The sequence below is a fragment of the Triturus cristatus genome, chromosome 9, assembly GCF_964204655.1.
Source record: "Triturus cristatus chromosome 9, aTriCri1.1, whole genome shotgun sequence".
In the NCBI taxonomy this organism is placed as follows: domain Eukaryota; kingdom Metazoa; phylum Chordata; class Amphibia; order Caudata; family Salamandridae; genus Triturus; species Triturus cristatus.
In genome coordinates, this window is record NC_140592.1 from 49,033,744 (window position 1) to 49,050,262 (window position 16,519).

The 16,519-nt window shown below is 43.8% G+C and overlaps 1 protein-coding gene across 1 annotated transcript in view; it reads left to right on the plus strand.

Annotated features, from left to right (window-relative positions):
* The window catches only part of LOC146797362 (solute carrier family 26 member 6-like), a 230,667-nt gene that overhangs the window by 184,572 nt on the left and 29,576 nt on the right, over positions 1-16,519 (plus strand). Inside the window, exon 16 of the mRNA XM_085627593.1 lies at positions 14,259-14,456. Coding sequence (XP_085483719.1) covers positions 14,259-14,456 — 198 coding nt within the window. The remainder of the gene's footprint in view (positions 1-14,258; positions 14,457-16,519) is intronic.

The following is a 16,519-nucleotide window of genomic DNA, read 5'->3' on the forward strand; positions in this document are numbered from 1 at the left end:
TACGATAAAGAAGGACCTTCTCAACGACCTAATAACACACACTGTCTCTCATACGAACCCCCCCACCCTCCCTTCTAAATGCACCACAGCGAAACTCATCAAAGTTCAATGGTCTTCTTTCAATATATACAATGAAGAATCTATTCTCAAAATGCTTACTGCCCTGACCCCGGCCAATCACTTCACCGACCCGCTCCCTGCAAACTTCGTAAAAGACTTCACCCCGTTGCTGTTGCCTCTATGGACCAAGATCATAAATAACTCTTTACGCCAAGGTTGCATCCCTGACACCCTAAAAGCCGGGCAGGTATCCCCAATTCTAAAGAAACCTACGGCAGACCCTGTGGACTTAAACCATTACCGCCCTATATCCAATATCCCCATCTTGGCCAAACTCTTAGAAAAATGTGTACACCTCCAGCTGGTAAGACATATTGAACATTTTAACCTTCTCAACAAATACCACTCAGGTTTCCATGCAGGTCTCAGCACTGAATCAGCCATGACTCATATAATTGATGATGCTCTACAAATCCTAGATCAGAACGGAGCCTGCTTACTCATCCTGCTAGACCTTTCCTCTGCCTTTGATACCGTGAAACACGATAACCTGATAGACCTTCTGAAACACAGAATGGGATTATCTGGATCAGTGCTAAATTGGTTCTCTTCGTTCCTCCAAAACAGATCGCAACGATTTAAGGTCAACCACTCATTGTCCAAACCCGTCCTGGTCAGGTTAGGAGTCCCTCAGGGATCCTCACTATCTCCGACACTGTTCAATTTATTTATGGAACCACTTACTGAAATTCTTAACTCCTCCAATGTGCAATATCACATGTAAGCTGACGACACACAATTATACCTTAAGATCCATACCTTAGAAGACATCAAAGCAATTCAACTCTCGGAAAGACTCAGACCTGGCTGGCAGAAAACCATCTGAAACTGAATGCCCTCAAAACCGAATTCCTCCTAATCGCTCCTCCCACTCAAGTACCCAGAATGCAAGAATGGATCAAACACCTTACTGCACTCAACTGCCAACCTCTCATTGTTGACTCAGCGAAATCGCTGGGAATTACACTGGACAGAAACCTCAATATGCAAAAACACATTAGCAACGCAACAAAAGGAGAAAACGTTCAGATACATACTCTGAGAAAACTGAAACAGTTCCTGCCGGAAAAGGATTTCAAACTGGCAGTACAAGCGCTAGTCATCCCAAGAATTGACTACGGGGTTGTCTCGCTTTGCGGCCTGCCCAGAGCTGCAACGGTCCCTCTAAGAGCCTCAATCAACGCTGCAGCAAGACTTATCACTGGTTCCAAAAGATGCTCCCACATATCCCCGGACCTAAAATCCCTTAATTGGCTACCTTTTGAAGCTAGAATACATCTGAAAATAGCATGTATGAAGCATAAAGCCATTCACCACAATGCTCCTAGCTATCTGGTACAGAAACTGGCGCCCTCGTGTGGTGTCAGATCTTCAAGAAGTGCTAAAAACCTTCTACTGAAACCGCAAAGATTCAACAAGAAGAAAACATATACCCGAACCTTTTCAGGGATGGCACCCAGAATATGGAATGCTCTACCCCCAGAAACCAGACTTAATCCCTCTACGGCATCTTTAAAAAAAGAAGTGAAATTGCTTCTCATGGCTAAATTCGCTTGAGAATGGACTACTGTTATATTGCTACCAAACGTATCTTCTACATAGACCCTTTTATTGTCTGTTGTCCAACCAGGATACTGTAACTATATTTTGCTTGATTTACATGGAATGTTTTTTTATGTACCTTACTCCCATGTAGCTATGTTTGGAAGTTTATACTATCATTGACCAGCATTGAACCTATGTTATTTTCTTTGTTTCTATGTAACTTTGACACCTACCCTGTAAAGCGCTCTGATACCCGCAAGGATCTGGTTCGCGCTATATAAAACTGTCAAATAAATAAATAAAATGCATGAGTTTCCGAAACAGTCCGGAGTGATTCCAAGAGGTCACTCCTAAGCAACGCTTGCGCGCTGCGTAGGCGAGACCTAAAAAGGTAAAATAATGCAGTAAGACTATCACAAAATGTGGCGCATTACTCTGCATAATTAGCATTTTCTTGCCACATAAATTACTCAACACTGCTGCATAATTTGGCCCAATCCTGCCACATAATTCCGATGCCTTGCCTAATACCCACCATAATTATGAAGCCTAGTTAATATCGTTTAAAATACATTTGTTTAATGAACTTACCGGAACACTAATGCTGGCCCCATCGATTTGGCTAAATGCATTTATGGGTTTATTATTTAATTAAAGTAAATAAAGAATACGTTCCAGTCTAACCATAATGCCACCCTCCACACTTAATTGAGATGTAAAAGTTAATCAAAATAAGTACATTTAATTTATTCATAATGCTAACTGTTTCCTTTCAATAAATTATGTTTTATTTAAAGTAAACTAGATTGAATAAAACGTAACTTCAAACTAATGTCAAATCTAATTCTAAACTTTAATATAAATTTAGTTTAATTAGGGACCTCATGTAAGCTCTAGCAGGCAGCCCTAACAGGTCAAGAGCTGCTGAGGTCTTTACTCCCCAGGGAGAGGACTGCCCAGCACAGGAAGGGACCCCTGCTACCTGTCGGGATGTGTATGCCTTTAGTGCATCACCTGCACGTCATTGGCCCTGAAGGCACTCATGAATGCCGAGCTGGCATTGCCTCAACCCACTCAGCATTCATTTTTTGTTTTACTCAAACAAACTCCTAAAAATGGGCAGGTAGTTTTCTCCCTGGCTGCAGAGTCGGACTGAAACAGAAAATGGATGAAACAGATAGCTAAACAAGCATTGGCATAGCCAATAGGTCTCGCCTTTGGGACCTTATAAGTGTTTAGCCATACAGCACATAATCCCGGCTGCTGTGCCCTCTAAGCTATCTCAGGAGGAGTGAAGCCCGGGAGTGAGGGACAGGGCAGTAACAGGCAAGCAGCAAGGAGGGTGAGGGGCAGGGCAGGCAACTTCAATTGGAAAGCAATGATGCAAGGGGGAGGACAAGCAGCAACAACGGGGAATCAACAAGTGAGGAGAGAAAATGAGGATCGGGGGGGGGGCACTGAGGTGTGTTGAAAAAAGAAGGGCTGTGAACCCAGGCAACACACAACAAAATGTAGACACCTAAATGACTAGGTGTGAATATTGAAATGCTGATTTTGAAATGTACCCTGGTGAGGACTTTTTTCACCCTATGCATTTATTTAAAATCACATCATCTCCTGTGAGCTATCGGATTCGGTGTGTCGGTGCTTGACCTGATTCGTTGATTCATGTAGTACATGTCCATGGTCAGATTTTGTTACCACTTGAAACCTTTGTGGTCACATTTTACACTGTCACACGTAATGGGGAAATAGTTGTAAGCTTTGAGAAAGGCTTGAGAAGAGAAGGCGAGGAGTGGGGTAAGTGTACAAGGTTCGTAGCAGTGAGGTAAGAAGTGTTACACACCAGCAACATAAAGAAAAAATGCACGATTATGCATGTGAAAATTGCTCACTGTCTGGGTGAACAGTAAACCCCCTTCTGTCCTCTATACATTTCTTGTGCCCCTATAGTGCTCGTTGTGGTGCTGTGTCCAGCAGTAGACAGTACTGCCTGTCATTAATGAATCAACTGCATTAACACCAACAACCGGTAAAAAAAGAATACCGCAAGCCACCCATGCCAGCACACACCTATTTGCATAGAAAAACGAAGACACACACGTAACACGCCCACAGACACACAGAAAAACATACACACAGCTAAACATATAGAAATATTTAAATAGGCACACACACAAACAAGACACAAAAACAAAGAGGCATGAGCAAAGGCAACCAAATACACAGACACACGGAAAGAGGGAAATGTGTATATCTATATCTTTAAAAGTCCCAGTGTAAATGTTCAATGCAATCATTGAACAAACATTAAATCTATTCATTTGGTTTATATTTTATGGGTACTGTTTCTCTTGCAAGTGGAATATATGTGAAGGGCGCCTTTACCCTTTGGGGTGGTGGACGCTATATAAAACTACTAATAAATGAGGTAATGGCCAGGGCTTTAAGTGGGATGAAAAAACTGGGGAGGGCTTCTCAAGGGTGCGTGGCCAATGTAATTAAGGGCGTGGCTTAAAACACATACGCTAAAAATCAGTGCTTAGCATAGTGTGCCACCCGACTTGTATTTTGCGGTTTCCGTCATTGCATCCAGATATATGATACAAGTAACATCATACCTACAACAAGTCAGGCCTATTGGCTTTGTCAATGGTTGTTAGTTGCATAAGATAAATAAGCAGCAACTTGTATATAATATTGAAAAAGCTTCCACTTAAAGCCCTGGTGACACCACGACAATGTTGCTGCTCCTGAGTTTCAAAAAGAGAAGGGAAATCCAGGGAGAAAATGACTCTCTTTAAAGGATTTCCCTTCCCCCTAACAACGCTCACCTGGCATGACGTCTTGAAGTAACCTATTTACAGCGAGACGTGAGCAGTGCACATCCATGTGCCTGCGGCCACTGCAGCCCGCCTGTGCCAGGGCACAAAACAGAGCCCGATAGAGACCCGTTTCGAGGCCCCCTGTAAAAAAAACTGCCAGTGCTCATATCCAGTGAGACACGGCCTACTTAAAGCCCTGGAAATGCCAGAGAAAGAAACATCCTTTGCTCTATGAGAGTATTAACGCCTTCCCTCACTCATAACATCGGTGCCTACTGATGGAGAACTCCAATTTAATGTTTTTCTTTTTCAAACAGGCAGTTTACCTTTCATGTTGTAAATGCCAGCTCCTAAGTCTTCCACAGTCTTCACCCCATGTCAATCTCAAGTGTTATCAATCAGCTAACGACTGCTGTCCCAGCAGTCTGCAATATAGCGGGTCCTGGCTGCTGCTTCTGTGCGCTGAACAGACACCTTTAATGGCAATTATGTATGTAAAAGACAAACATGGCGGCACGGGTGTCTCTTGTAGGTTTGGTAGGGAATGGTAAGACACACATCATGAAGCTGACATTTTTTGTGCAGTGTTATATGGAGCTTCCAGTGAGGAAAAGCGCCAGAGAAACTGTGTGACTCTTTCAGTTCAGAAATACATTCAGACACTGCATGGAAGGCCTCTCGTGGGGTGAAGGGGGGGCCGGCAGTTATGTTCATGTTATATGATGAGCTCTACTGTAAACATGCAATGAGGACGAGTGGGCGGTCAGTCACCGTGCATGCTCAGTCTTCTTTGAGGTCCTGTGCATGAGAGTGCCGCTGTTTAACACCTGTTGATGACGTCGACGTACTGAGGTAAAGGACAAACACGCATGCTTTGCCTATGCCGTTGTTTTATCCCACCACATTGTCTCTTAAGCTATATGTTAAACCAGCAAATGTGCAGATTAGCGCGAGACTGACAGCCTTCTACTGGAAGAAGGGGAAGGCCGGTGAGCGCGCACATAGTGCCGGCTGTTTTGTAGCGCTGAGAGGCTCTTGTATTCAGGGAGCTGCGCTGTAATCGGAGACTTGCAGTCTGCTGAAAGGGCGAGTCACTTCTGTGACAAGCGTCCCATGGAGGAGAAATGAAAAGTTACGCTGCAGTGTGACTCGGAGCCTGTCGGTCATGCATTAAAAGTGACGGCTGTTACGAGCTCCATTGGGTGGGGGTAATTCAGACATGGCAGGAGCCAGAGACAAGGAGGGAGACATCGGGAGCGAGAGGAAAGTGGGAAGAGAAGTGGGGGGAGGGGTGAATGGAGAGACCATGCGAGAGCTCAGCATCATGAGACAGCGCAGTGGAAAAGGTGTCTTCGGTGAATGCAAGGATTCGTAGGCAAGAGATATGTAGGAAGAGGAAAGCAGTAGCAGAAGGGGAACAGTCAGGCGACGGAGGGATGCAGGGAGAGAGTAGTAGTGGATTCAAGGTGGGGACAGGGTGGTAGAGAGCAAGAAACGGGAATGAAGCACAGTTGAGAACACAGGAGAGGGCAGAAAGACGTGCGGCCGCGAGACGTGCTCTGTGGTGGGGGAGGAGCGTTGAAGCACGAGTGGTGCGTGCGGCGGGAAAAGTGAAAGCAGGCTGGTGAGTGGTGTGCGATGTGCGCGCACCATGACGAGAGAGGAAAGCCAGATGGCGCCTCTGCTCGTCATTGTGCGCGTAACCGCACGCTCTATGCCACCCGGTCGGACTTTTGAAAGCCCACTCACTAAATGTCTCACCAGAGCACCGCATGCGCTGGCTCAGGCGAGACCTAAAAATGGCACTGTCATGTTGCCCTGTAGGCCAGTCCAGCCTGGGTGGCTTCACTATGGCTTGGCAGCCCAGCAGTGGACAAACTCCCTGAACATAGGTTGGTGTCGGTCCAGCCAGCTGAAGCTCCACTGGAGGATCTAAAAGGACAAAATTTCCATGTTGAAAGTAGTTAAAAAAACATCCACAAATTCTTTCCAGCATTACTCTCTGTCAAATTCTGTCTCTGCTATTGTCCAGATTGTCTGCCCCCCCAACCATCAAATAGCTCTTACCATTTTTGAAACCACCCTTCCCCTCTTTCACTATGTATTTGCCGCAGATGTCCAACCAGCATGTCTGTTTTTTCTCTGTAGCGGGTCAGTTACCTTCTTCTCTGCTCCAGGTTATATATGTTCATCCGTCTGCGTAGCCCTTATGCTTCGCCACACATCATCCTTCTCACAGGTATCCTACCAGAATCTCTCATACTCACAAGCTGCTGCTTCTTCTCTCTCATCTGGGACCTCATTGCCCACTTTGTCATGTTATTCTTTCATGTCTCACGAGTGCCTCCACGCTGCTGATAACTTGCCTTCTCTCATTTAGACAATCTAATATATTTGACCCACTTGGGCCTGCTTGCTGTCTTTTCCTTCATGTTCCCTATTCTCTCCTTCTTCCCTCAGTTTTAGGGGAGGCCTTTGACTCTTTTACCTCCTGAAGCATGATAGGTCTAGGGGTCTCGATTATCTTTTTTTAGGTACTCTCTACCCCCTTCCTCAAGGCCCTCAGTATTCAAGACCATCACTCCATTTGGTTTCCTCCTCCTCTCCATATATGGTCTGTGTCCCCATGCCCTCCCTTCCCATTCCATCTTTCCTCACAAGAGATATTGCTCTCCCGCAGGAGGAACTGCATGTCCAACCTTGGCTGGCCGCTCAACAGGTCCTGATGCTGCCTTGTTGCCAGGAGCTCCGCTGCCATGGTTTCAGGCTTTGATGGAACACTGACACCACCACTCAATCCTTCCTCCACACATACAAACTCCGCACTTTACGCAGATGCACCCTGGTGTGAGATCAGGTAAGCGTCAGCCACTTTCCTTTGTCTTCACCCAGAGAGCAGCCGCCTGTTCTTCACCGAGGGCCCTCCATCGTACTTGGTGCAGAATTTGAATCAAGAACTGGTGGAGATCTTTCTCTGGGTTTTACTTGCTGATGCAGCTCTTTCTATGTCTCAGGATTTTTCACTTTTCTCTCTATCATATTATACTTGTGTTTTTTTTTTTTAATGAGCCCAACTATTTATATGATAAAGGATACTTCTATGTATCATTAGCAATATATCATATCTATTGGGACCTCTCTTGTAAACTTTCACCTAGTCATAGAAGATGTCCCACTTGTTTTATTTCATTGTACCATATTGAAATGCAGTTTTTGTATCTTTTCATTTGAGAAGGGTTTCTACTTTTATCCTTTATTTACTTGTGCTATTCATGCAAAGTCTCCTCCTCAGTGTGATGTGTAATCATGCAGATTATCATTGTGTGCCCATGAAGAGCAGGACACTAAGATTTATATTTTGCTTCCTTTTGTTTTTAAACGCACGTGACAGTGTCTTCTGATGTAGGGTCTTATTGCTATGTCACATAGCACAGACAGCAGATGACCTCCCTACCCTCTTTCAGAGCTTAATTTGAGCCGGTGGTTTCCGGTGCTCGGCACTGGCACTTGTGATGATCTGCCACGTAATGGCGCTGTCTGCTTAATTAGGGATTAGCACAACAACAACTGTTTATTAATTGAATATACATTAATAATGACCAATAACTGGCACCCAAGCTATTCTTATATCTTTGGGGGCCTGGAATAGTATGAATTATCACACTTGTTAGAGTGTGATGGTTAGTAGTTGAGTTGGTTTCGTCATTGGCAGCGCTGGCAGGGGCAATGCATGGTGAAAGCTGCAGTGGCCTCCTGATGAGTGCCCTGGAACTTGTTTTATTTTTTACAAATTAAGCACTGCCCTTTTTTGTGTGTGCCTCTCATTCTCCTTGAGTTGTAATACAAAGATATGTAAGAATCCGATTAGATTTCACTGTGGTATGTGTGGACACAACACCCTTTTGGAAGTGTTAATACATATGCATATTGCTGATTACTAATGGATAGACTGGCTACTCTTAAACCTTACAGGAGTACATTCTTCACTTATGTTCATTTTGGAAAATTTAGTTGGCCAGACACAAAATGTGGTGGCGACTCTAAAGTATATTGAACCGATAGATGCAATCAGATCGAATGTATTTGAGCTCAGAGCTCCTACTGCGGCTAGAGCTGCATCTATGTAGTATGTGTTTACGTCTTGCTCTAGTCAAAGGTTAGGGTGTGTGTCTAGAGGACGGCACTAGGTTTTCAGGGTCTCTGTGGAATTTGGGATGGGGGTTCACAGTCTTTCTATGATTTCAGGAAGGATATTTGAATGTTGGCATCTTATATGGGCAGTCTTTTTCAGCCTTTGGTGGTATAGCTTGACTGTGTGCACAGTTTAAGCATGGACATTGCTGTACTGGAGAGGTCAATCAGGTCTGTTCACCTACATAAATGAAAAGAGATGACAAATGGACCGCTGCACAGCGTAATATAGTTTGAGCCGGCTCATTGTAACAAGAGGATGGTGGTACCTAGATCAAAGAAATAGTGGAAAGCATTACCTGTATGTGTGGCTCGCCTGACCAATAGGACCGTCCAAAGCTGGTTTGCGTCTGTTCCTTTCTCTCAGAAGGGGGCTAGCTCTGTGGAGTCTGGTGTTTGGGTGAAGTACCTGTTTGATCCAATCTAGGAGTCTCCTATGAGCTGTCTGATTTGGAAAAAAAGAAAATAGTGGGTGTAACCATGGATTACAGCTAATTAACTTGGTAAAGGGGTGAAAAGCAAATGGAGGTGCTATGAATAAACTGAGGCTATTTATTGTGATGAGAGTCAGCACTCACATGGGATCCCACATACTCTGATGAAGGTGCTCATTGGACCCCGTTCAATCCTGGATGTCTTTAGTTTGTCTCAGACTTAATCCAACCGTGTTAAAATTCAACCTCAAAATCCATGGCAAACTCTTATCCCAAATCAAAGACTAGCTTTACAACATGCAAGGGAGAAAGGCGATTTGACTCGTCACGGCTGTGGCGTCAGAAGTGCTTCACACGGCGTAAATATTTGTTTTCTCTCCATGCGAGATGAAGGATTGCATCAAGAGCGGAATTGTCACAACGCATGCGGAAAGTGTTGTTGGTGGTGGACTAAAGCCAAGGAAGGTGTTATGCACCGTGTTTGCATCTACCAATAAGTTTACATGAGTGGTCTACAGTTCTGAGTCCTGAGGAGAACCCGGAATAAGAGAAGGGTTCGAAACGCGTTGACAAGTTACCAACCAATGTTTTCGCAATAATAGGTGCTGGTACCTAGGGATAGATGCAATCTAATACTTAGTCACTACCTGTTTTTTTTTTACCAGCCTGGCACTCTTAGGTTGGTTCGCCCATTAATGAGGAGTTTAAAATAATTGATTCAGTGTCTGTAAAATAGCATTTCCTCCTGGGCAGCCAACATCGGAACTGCTTCAGTGGCTGTAGTACTTGATGTTTTGTTATGTATTGTTATTGAATATATATTGTTTGGTCTGATGTGGGGTGGATTAAATGTAAGGTACTGTATTTTTATGATATGGTCATGTTTTGTTTTTGTGTATTGCAATTTTAACCAAACATTGAAAACATTGTCTTGACTAAAGAATTGAAAAAATAAGTGGTGATCACTGGTATTAAGTACAGGTGTCATGAAAGAAAACAAAGGTTTTCAGAAGTATAGTTCGTATTGGTATTTATGTGGTGGTTGAATTTTCAATACCCTAGCCTTAACGACATATGGACCCAACACCTAGTGCAGGCGTTAACCTTTCCAAAAGTGGCGTTTCCAAAATTGTAATTTAAAATCTGACTTTACAGTGAGACAGGATTTTTCATTACACATCCAAAGAACTGATTTTTCAATACCAGGGCATGTAAAACTTAAATGTACATGTCCTAATTTTTATATACACTGCACCCTGCCCACTTTGGTGTTCAAGGCATACCTTAGGGGTATATTACATGTATTAACAAGCATTGGCATAGCCAGTAGGTCTCGCCTTTGGGACCTTATAAGTGTTTAGTTATCAAGCACAATATCTTTGGTGCAACAACATCAACTGTTGCATGGCTAAACACTTATAAGGTCCCAAAGGTGAGACCTATTGGCTATGCCAATGCTTGTTTTATAGACCCCTTGTTTAAACCTCCATGCTAACATTCAAACACAGTTCTTCAGCCAGTCAGGTTAAATTAGCTTATATAAGCAGCTTGCATCCGTTAGGAAACTGTTCCTAAATAAAATATAAACACAATAAAAGTAAAATACACGCTACGGAAAAACATAACAATATGGTGCATAAACATTTGTAAAATATAATACAGCGTTCACGGAAAACATTAATTACAACCAGTTAGCCACAGAAATATGTGCGCATACAGCATCTACAGGGTTAAATTGTAGCCGCATCTCCAGGGTTAAATTGTAGCAGACATGGCTGTAACTGTTATACGGGGAGCTTAACTATTTTGCCATGAATCAAAAGGTAGTGACCTGATGCTGTAACTTGAACATATTTTTAGTGTCTTGTTGTTTTGCAGTAAAAAAGGCACAAACACTGCGATAACTAGGTTTTGCGCTAGTTCACACATTTGTGAAGTACATACCGTGATATTTTCAACACTGATTGTAAAAAAGTGCCCCGTCCGCTATCCTAGAGTAAAGTGCATCTATACCCTCTGTATACTATTGCGCATATGTGCAGCTAATATTGATATGCAATGATATTGTGCACTTGTGTTAACATGCGGCTGTAAAGTTCTGTTCAGTGCATGGTGTACGTTATGTTGTGACACACTCATAATACACCTATCTTGCGCTGCTTCTCCCCTGTAATGCGGCACATTACCGGATGGAAACAAGCTGCTGTAACACAGTGCCCCTCCAAAGCCACAAGGTTTGTTTGCACTGCGCGCACTATACATAAAGCTTTATTGAACGTGCAGGCGCTTCACCGCCAATGTCAGGCCCCCTGCGTTATACAACAAGCAAGTAACAGGCGCGTGCCCGTTTACAATGTACATTGGGTATAACACGGGAATGATGTCGGCTGCGCGACTTCCGATCATAAACAACAGGGCTATACCCAATTCACCCTATGATACCTGGGTATAAGGGACAATATATATAACAAGGAGAAAGAAAGGTATCAAGGAAAAAATACATCCAACATTAAAGAAGAGAGCACATTTAATTACCCCTTCATGAGTATCAAATATTCATCTTGAGTGCATCTGACATCATTTTCAAAATATCACAACAACAGGCGCTTATTCAAAGAAAGACACAATGACATAAATCACACAACATCAATTCTGTACAAAACACACAAAATCTACTACACATGACAATTAACCTACAAACAGATTTTTTTACAACAGTGTCCCCTTCTAAATTGCAGGCGGACCACTGGGAGGTAGTCGAACACAGGGGGAAACACAGGACAAAGAGGGCAAAAGTGGCCCGAGATATTACAAGTGTTTCAATAACAATCAATGAATCACTAAGACTCTGGTGACTCCTCCATCCAATGTCTGTCGACGTGACCACGTTTCAGCCAGAATAAATTTGTGGCCTCTTCAGGACAAAGGTTGAACAACAAATGTATCTTCCTAATTTTTATCTTGCGTGACTGCTCAAACAATGCACACCAAATTTCTGCCAGCCAGGAGGAACTTCGAGGCGTTGCGCGCACTTATGCACAGGTGCTATTCAATAGATTCGACCACCGATTCTCCACTATGTTTTGGATCGAGGTCGGGTCGATCTCCACATGCAGTCCTTGCTCCAACGTCAGCCACACACACTCAAAGTGCGCGACTTCCAGCAGGAGAAACATCAGGAAATTGGTTCTATAAAAAAAAAAAGTTAAAAAGGGAATTTAAAAAGAAGCTGTTTATAAGCACTTGTGCTTGTGGTAGCGTGCCCCTAGCGGGAGCAGCGGCGCACAGAACATCTGTTTCCAAATAGCATGCGCGCCGCTGCTCACTCCCGCAAGGTGGATGCCATCACAAGCACGAGTGTGCTTAACCCCTTGTGTGCGAGTTTATTTCCCGCGCTGTGCGGGAGAAATAAACGGTGGGCGGGATTACGACGGCTCCCGGCCGTTGTGCGCACACGCCCACCGTAATGCACGACGGCCAGGAGCCGTCGTGCGCACACAAGGGGTTAAAAGAGCTGACCGATTTCTAAAGGTCAACTCCTAAAGCCTAGGCGAGACCAAAAAAGGAAGGTTTGGGCCTGATAAAAGGTTTATTTTGCCAGATCTAGATTGAAATGGCAGTTTACAACTGCACACACAGGCTGCAATGGCAGACCTGAGGCACATTTAAAGGAGGGCTACTTAAATTACCTTGTTTTAAGGAGTGAGAACATGCACTTTAACACTGGTTAGCAGTGGTAAGGTGCACATAGTCCTGAGGATAGCAAAAATAGGGAGAAGAAGGTGCAAAGTTCAGAGAAAATCACCCTGAGACTGCCAGGTCTAACCTTGATATTCTGTTTGATGTGTGCATCTTTTCTATTTTTATTTTTATTCGTTTTTTATTGAATTTTTGCAAAAAAATAAAGAAAAACAAACTTAACGATCAGCATATACAGGAGCAAAGCAGTATTGTCCCGTACAATAATAGGGTTCCAAGCTATCGTAAAGTAAATTCACTCGATTCCATAGTCTCTGTAGTCATAAATAATAATACAACACTGAAGATCAACTAAAAAGGAAACGTAATAGAGCACATAAGGAATATACATCATCACATTGTAGTTGCATTGAAATGGATTTACATCTTGTGTCGTATGAGAAGCATGCATCACACAATTGTCCCGGTGGGTGTACAGACAGTCATGCCACTAGAACAGTCCATACCTGAAAAAAAACAAAAATGAGCCTGTTCAATTTTAAAATCACTGTACAGTTTTTCACGCTTTCTAACCCAGTATATACTCAACATTGATGGCCGTGAATGAGTGGGATAACGCTAGTCTTCTGTGGTGTGTGATTGTAAATAGCTTTTAAGGGGCTGCCAGATATCGCGAGGCCGTGAGGTGGTAGGTAGCAATGTACCGTATATATCGCCCATGGTGTCACAATAGGTGAGGCTCCGAATCCATGCCTGCACCGATGGTATTTGCCCTCTGCCCCAGTGGAGGTAAACCTATCGTTTAACTACCAATAGTGCGATAGCACAATATCGTCTGATACTTCTCTTCAAGGGTTTAACAAATCCTAATAGGGCTGTCAGGGGTGAAGGGGGGATAGGGAGTTCTACCATAATGGATAGCCGCCTGAAGGCCTCAATCAAGTATGTGATGTGTGCATCTTTAACATGAACTTTTGTCTTACGCTACCAACTTTGGCAAATATCTGTCTATGCCTTTATAACCACCATGTACCCTCACATAACCTCTGTAGTACATAATTGCCTTAGGCACCCCTATGCAGAAATTTGAGCTATATAAATTCTCCCAGTTAAGTACAATAAAATGTTTGTTGGAATAAAGTCCCTGCTTGTGACTCATCCAACGTCAGGGCATCTTTCTCTTGGCACTCCCTACGCAAGGGGCGGGCTGGACCTGCATCGAGACGTAGATGTAAGTGTTTGGTCATTTTACATGGTGGCCTGCTTATCCACCCTTAATTATTTGAATGGGGATTCTTAATTGGAAGTTAAACATGACGTAGCCTTTCATCAACACAAGAACAGACTAGAATATCAAAATATAAAAAAGAAGCTTACCGTCATAATACCTAAAAATCTACTTTTTAAGTGGCAAAGTACAACCTTAACGTGTGTTTCCTTCTAGGACAATACTACGGATTATATGGCACTGTCCAATGGAGATGTTCTGGAGATGGAGGATAAAAGCAACAAGTCCCCAAACACAGCCGAAGAGGCAACACTGAAATCCCTGGGTCTGGCTCATCCACCATTCAACTCTCTGATACTGGACCTGACTGCAGTCAGCTCAGTGGATACCGTCAGTGTTAAGGTTCTAAAGAATGTAAGTAGAACAGCAGGTACCAGTCTTTGACCAATCTCAGCTCTGATGAGATATTGATACAGCAAACGCACAAATGGTGATGGGAGGAATGAGGTCCAACAACTGGCGATCGCTCGGGTAGTATTCCAACCCATTGTTCTTTTTCTCCACACTCTCACCTTAGTTTTAACCTAGACATATGCAAATCAGCCTTGGTTCTGATCCAAAAGGAACAACATACCTGCCAACTTGAAGAACAATCTCACCATGTGAGGAGTGGGTAGGACCTTGAAGGGTGTGGGGCCCCATTTCGAGAAGTGCCTACGAGGCACTTTTGAACCACACCCCTAAGTCCCCTCCTTCCAAAAAAGTTCAAAGCGTCGGAAAAGGAGCTGGAAAACCACTATTTACAGTGCTTTTCAGCTTGTTTTCTCTGCCACCCTGTATTATCGGCTGCTCACCAGGAGACAGTGTGATAGGAGAAAATATCGTGTGTCACCGTGTGAGTTGGCAGGTCTGGGAACAATCCGTCCCAAACTCCCAAGTCAGGTCCTCTATGAATCGGAACACAAGCAACCCAAGACTGCAACCCAAGACTGCAACCCAAGACTACAACCCAAGACCCAACCCAAGACTGGTTTCAGCCTAGTTGGGCCTCTTCAGTCAGACGCGACTTGGTTGTGGCGGTACAGTGGCATGGCAGTTCACATTGGAGTTATCCTATCAGAGCTGGACCATGGCCGATTTGCATAGGTCTGTCTAGTTTGAGGCAAGGTGTCCTGGCTGCTTTTTCCATGTTTGCTAAGTGTCATGTCTGGCCAAACAAGTGACCAATCTAAAAATAAGTCATTCTGAAACAGCGAGACCCTAGAAGCGCTGGGCCTAGGGGCACAAAGCTCTCTCTGCCCATCCCTTGTGACGGCCCTAGCAATGAAGGCACCAGCACTGCCTGTGGGGGTGATATTTAGAGGATGAACCTGAAATTGTCATGGTTTTTTGGCTATGGTGGTAAACAGCTTCTTGTAGGGGCTATGGTGCCATTGAATGATATAGGGGGCACTCAATAAGTTAACCTGTTTTGTCATATAAGCTCTTTAAAACTGTGCTAGTGAATTTCATTGGGTCACTTACCTGGTAAAAAATACATCACATTTGGTAAGTAAAGAACTCCAGTCTATTCTCTTCCATGGGCTGGAGCCTTAACTTGCGCAATAGATGTAGTGAATATTGTATAATGCTCAAAAAGCCCCAAGGGGTTACACACATTGTGGTGTACTCTGAACAAGATGTTTGTGCCTTCAAAGTTAAGATGGGAGGCAGATAGTGTGTGTGGGTGCGTGCTTGTGTGTTTTGTATGTCTTCTTTCTTTCCTTCTTTCTGGTTTTATATAGCGCTGGCTGGACCCGGAGGTATCAGAGCGCTTTACATGATCGAGCTAGTTACGGTCAAACAAATTACATCATCATGGAATAACAAAACATCATAGAGCGCTTTTACACAACAGAGCTAGTAACGGTAGAACATAATTACAACATCATGGAATAACAGCAGGTAAAACAGAAGAAAGAACGACTTGAGATTATACATATCATGTAAACAGATAGTACGAGTAAAGAGTTAAATACCTATTAGACATAGCAGATCGAGTTTAAGGCACAGATAGAGACCCCCAATATTTGTTAAGGAGGTGCATTTTGAGTTTTTTTTTAAAGCTGGAGTAGGAGGGGTTGCATCGTAGGTCTTTGGGGAGGGCGTTCCAGATGTAGGGGGCATTTCCGGAGAAGGAGCGGGATTGTGTGGACTTCTTTTTTTGCAAGGGTGGGACAAGGAGGAGAGCGTTAGTGCTTCTCAGAAGTCGTGTTCTGCCCGCTTTGCTGAGTTTATTGGCGAGGTATGAGAGAGCATTTTGGTGGAGGACTTAGTGTGTGATGCATGCGTTTTTGTAGGCGGATCTGCCTTCGATGGGGAGCCATTTAAGAGTTTTGAGGGCTGGGGAGATGTGGTCAAACCGATTACAGTTGGTGATGAGCCTGGCTGCAAGGTTGAGTGCAGATTTGAGTGGGGTAAGTGGACCTTGGGGATTC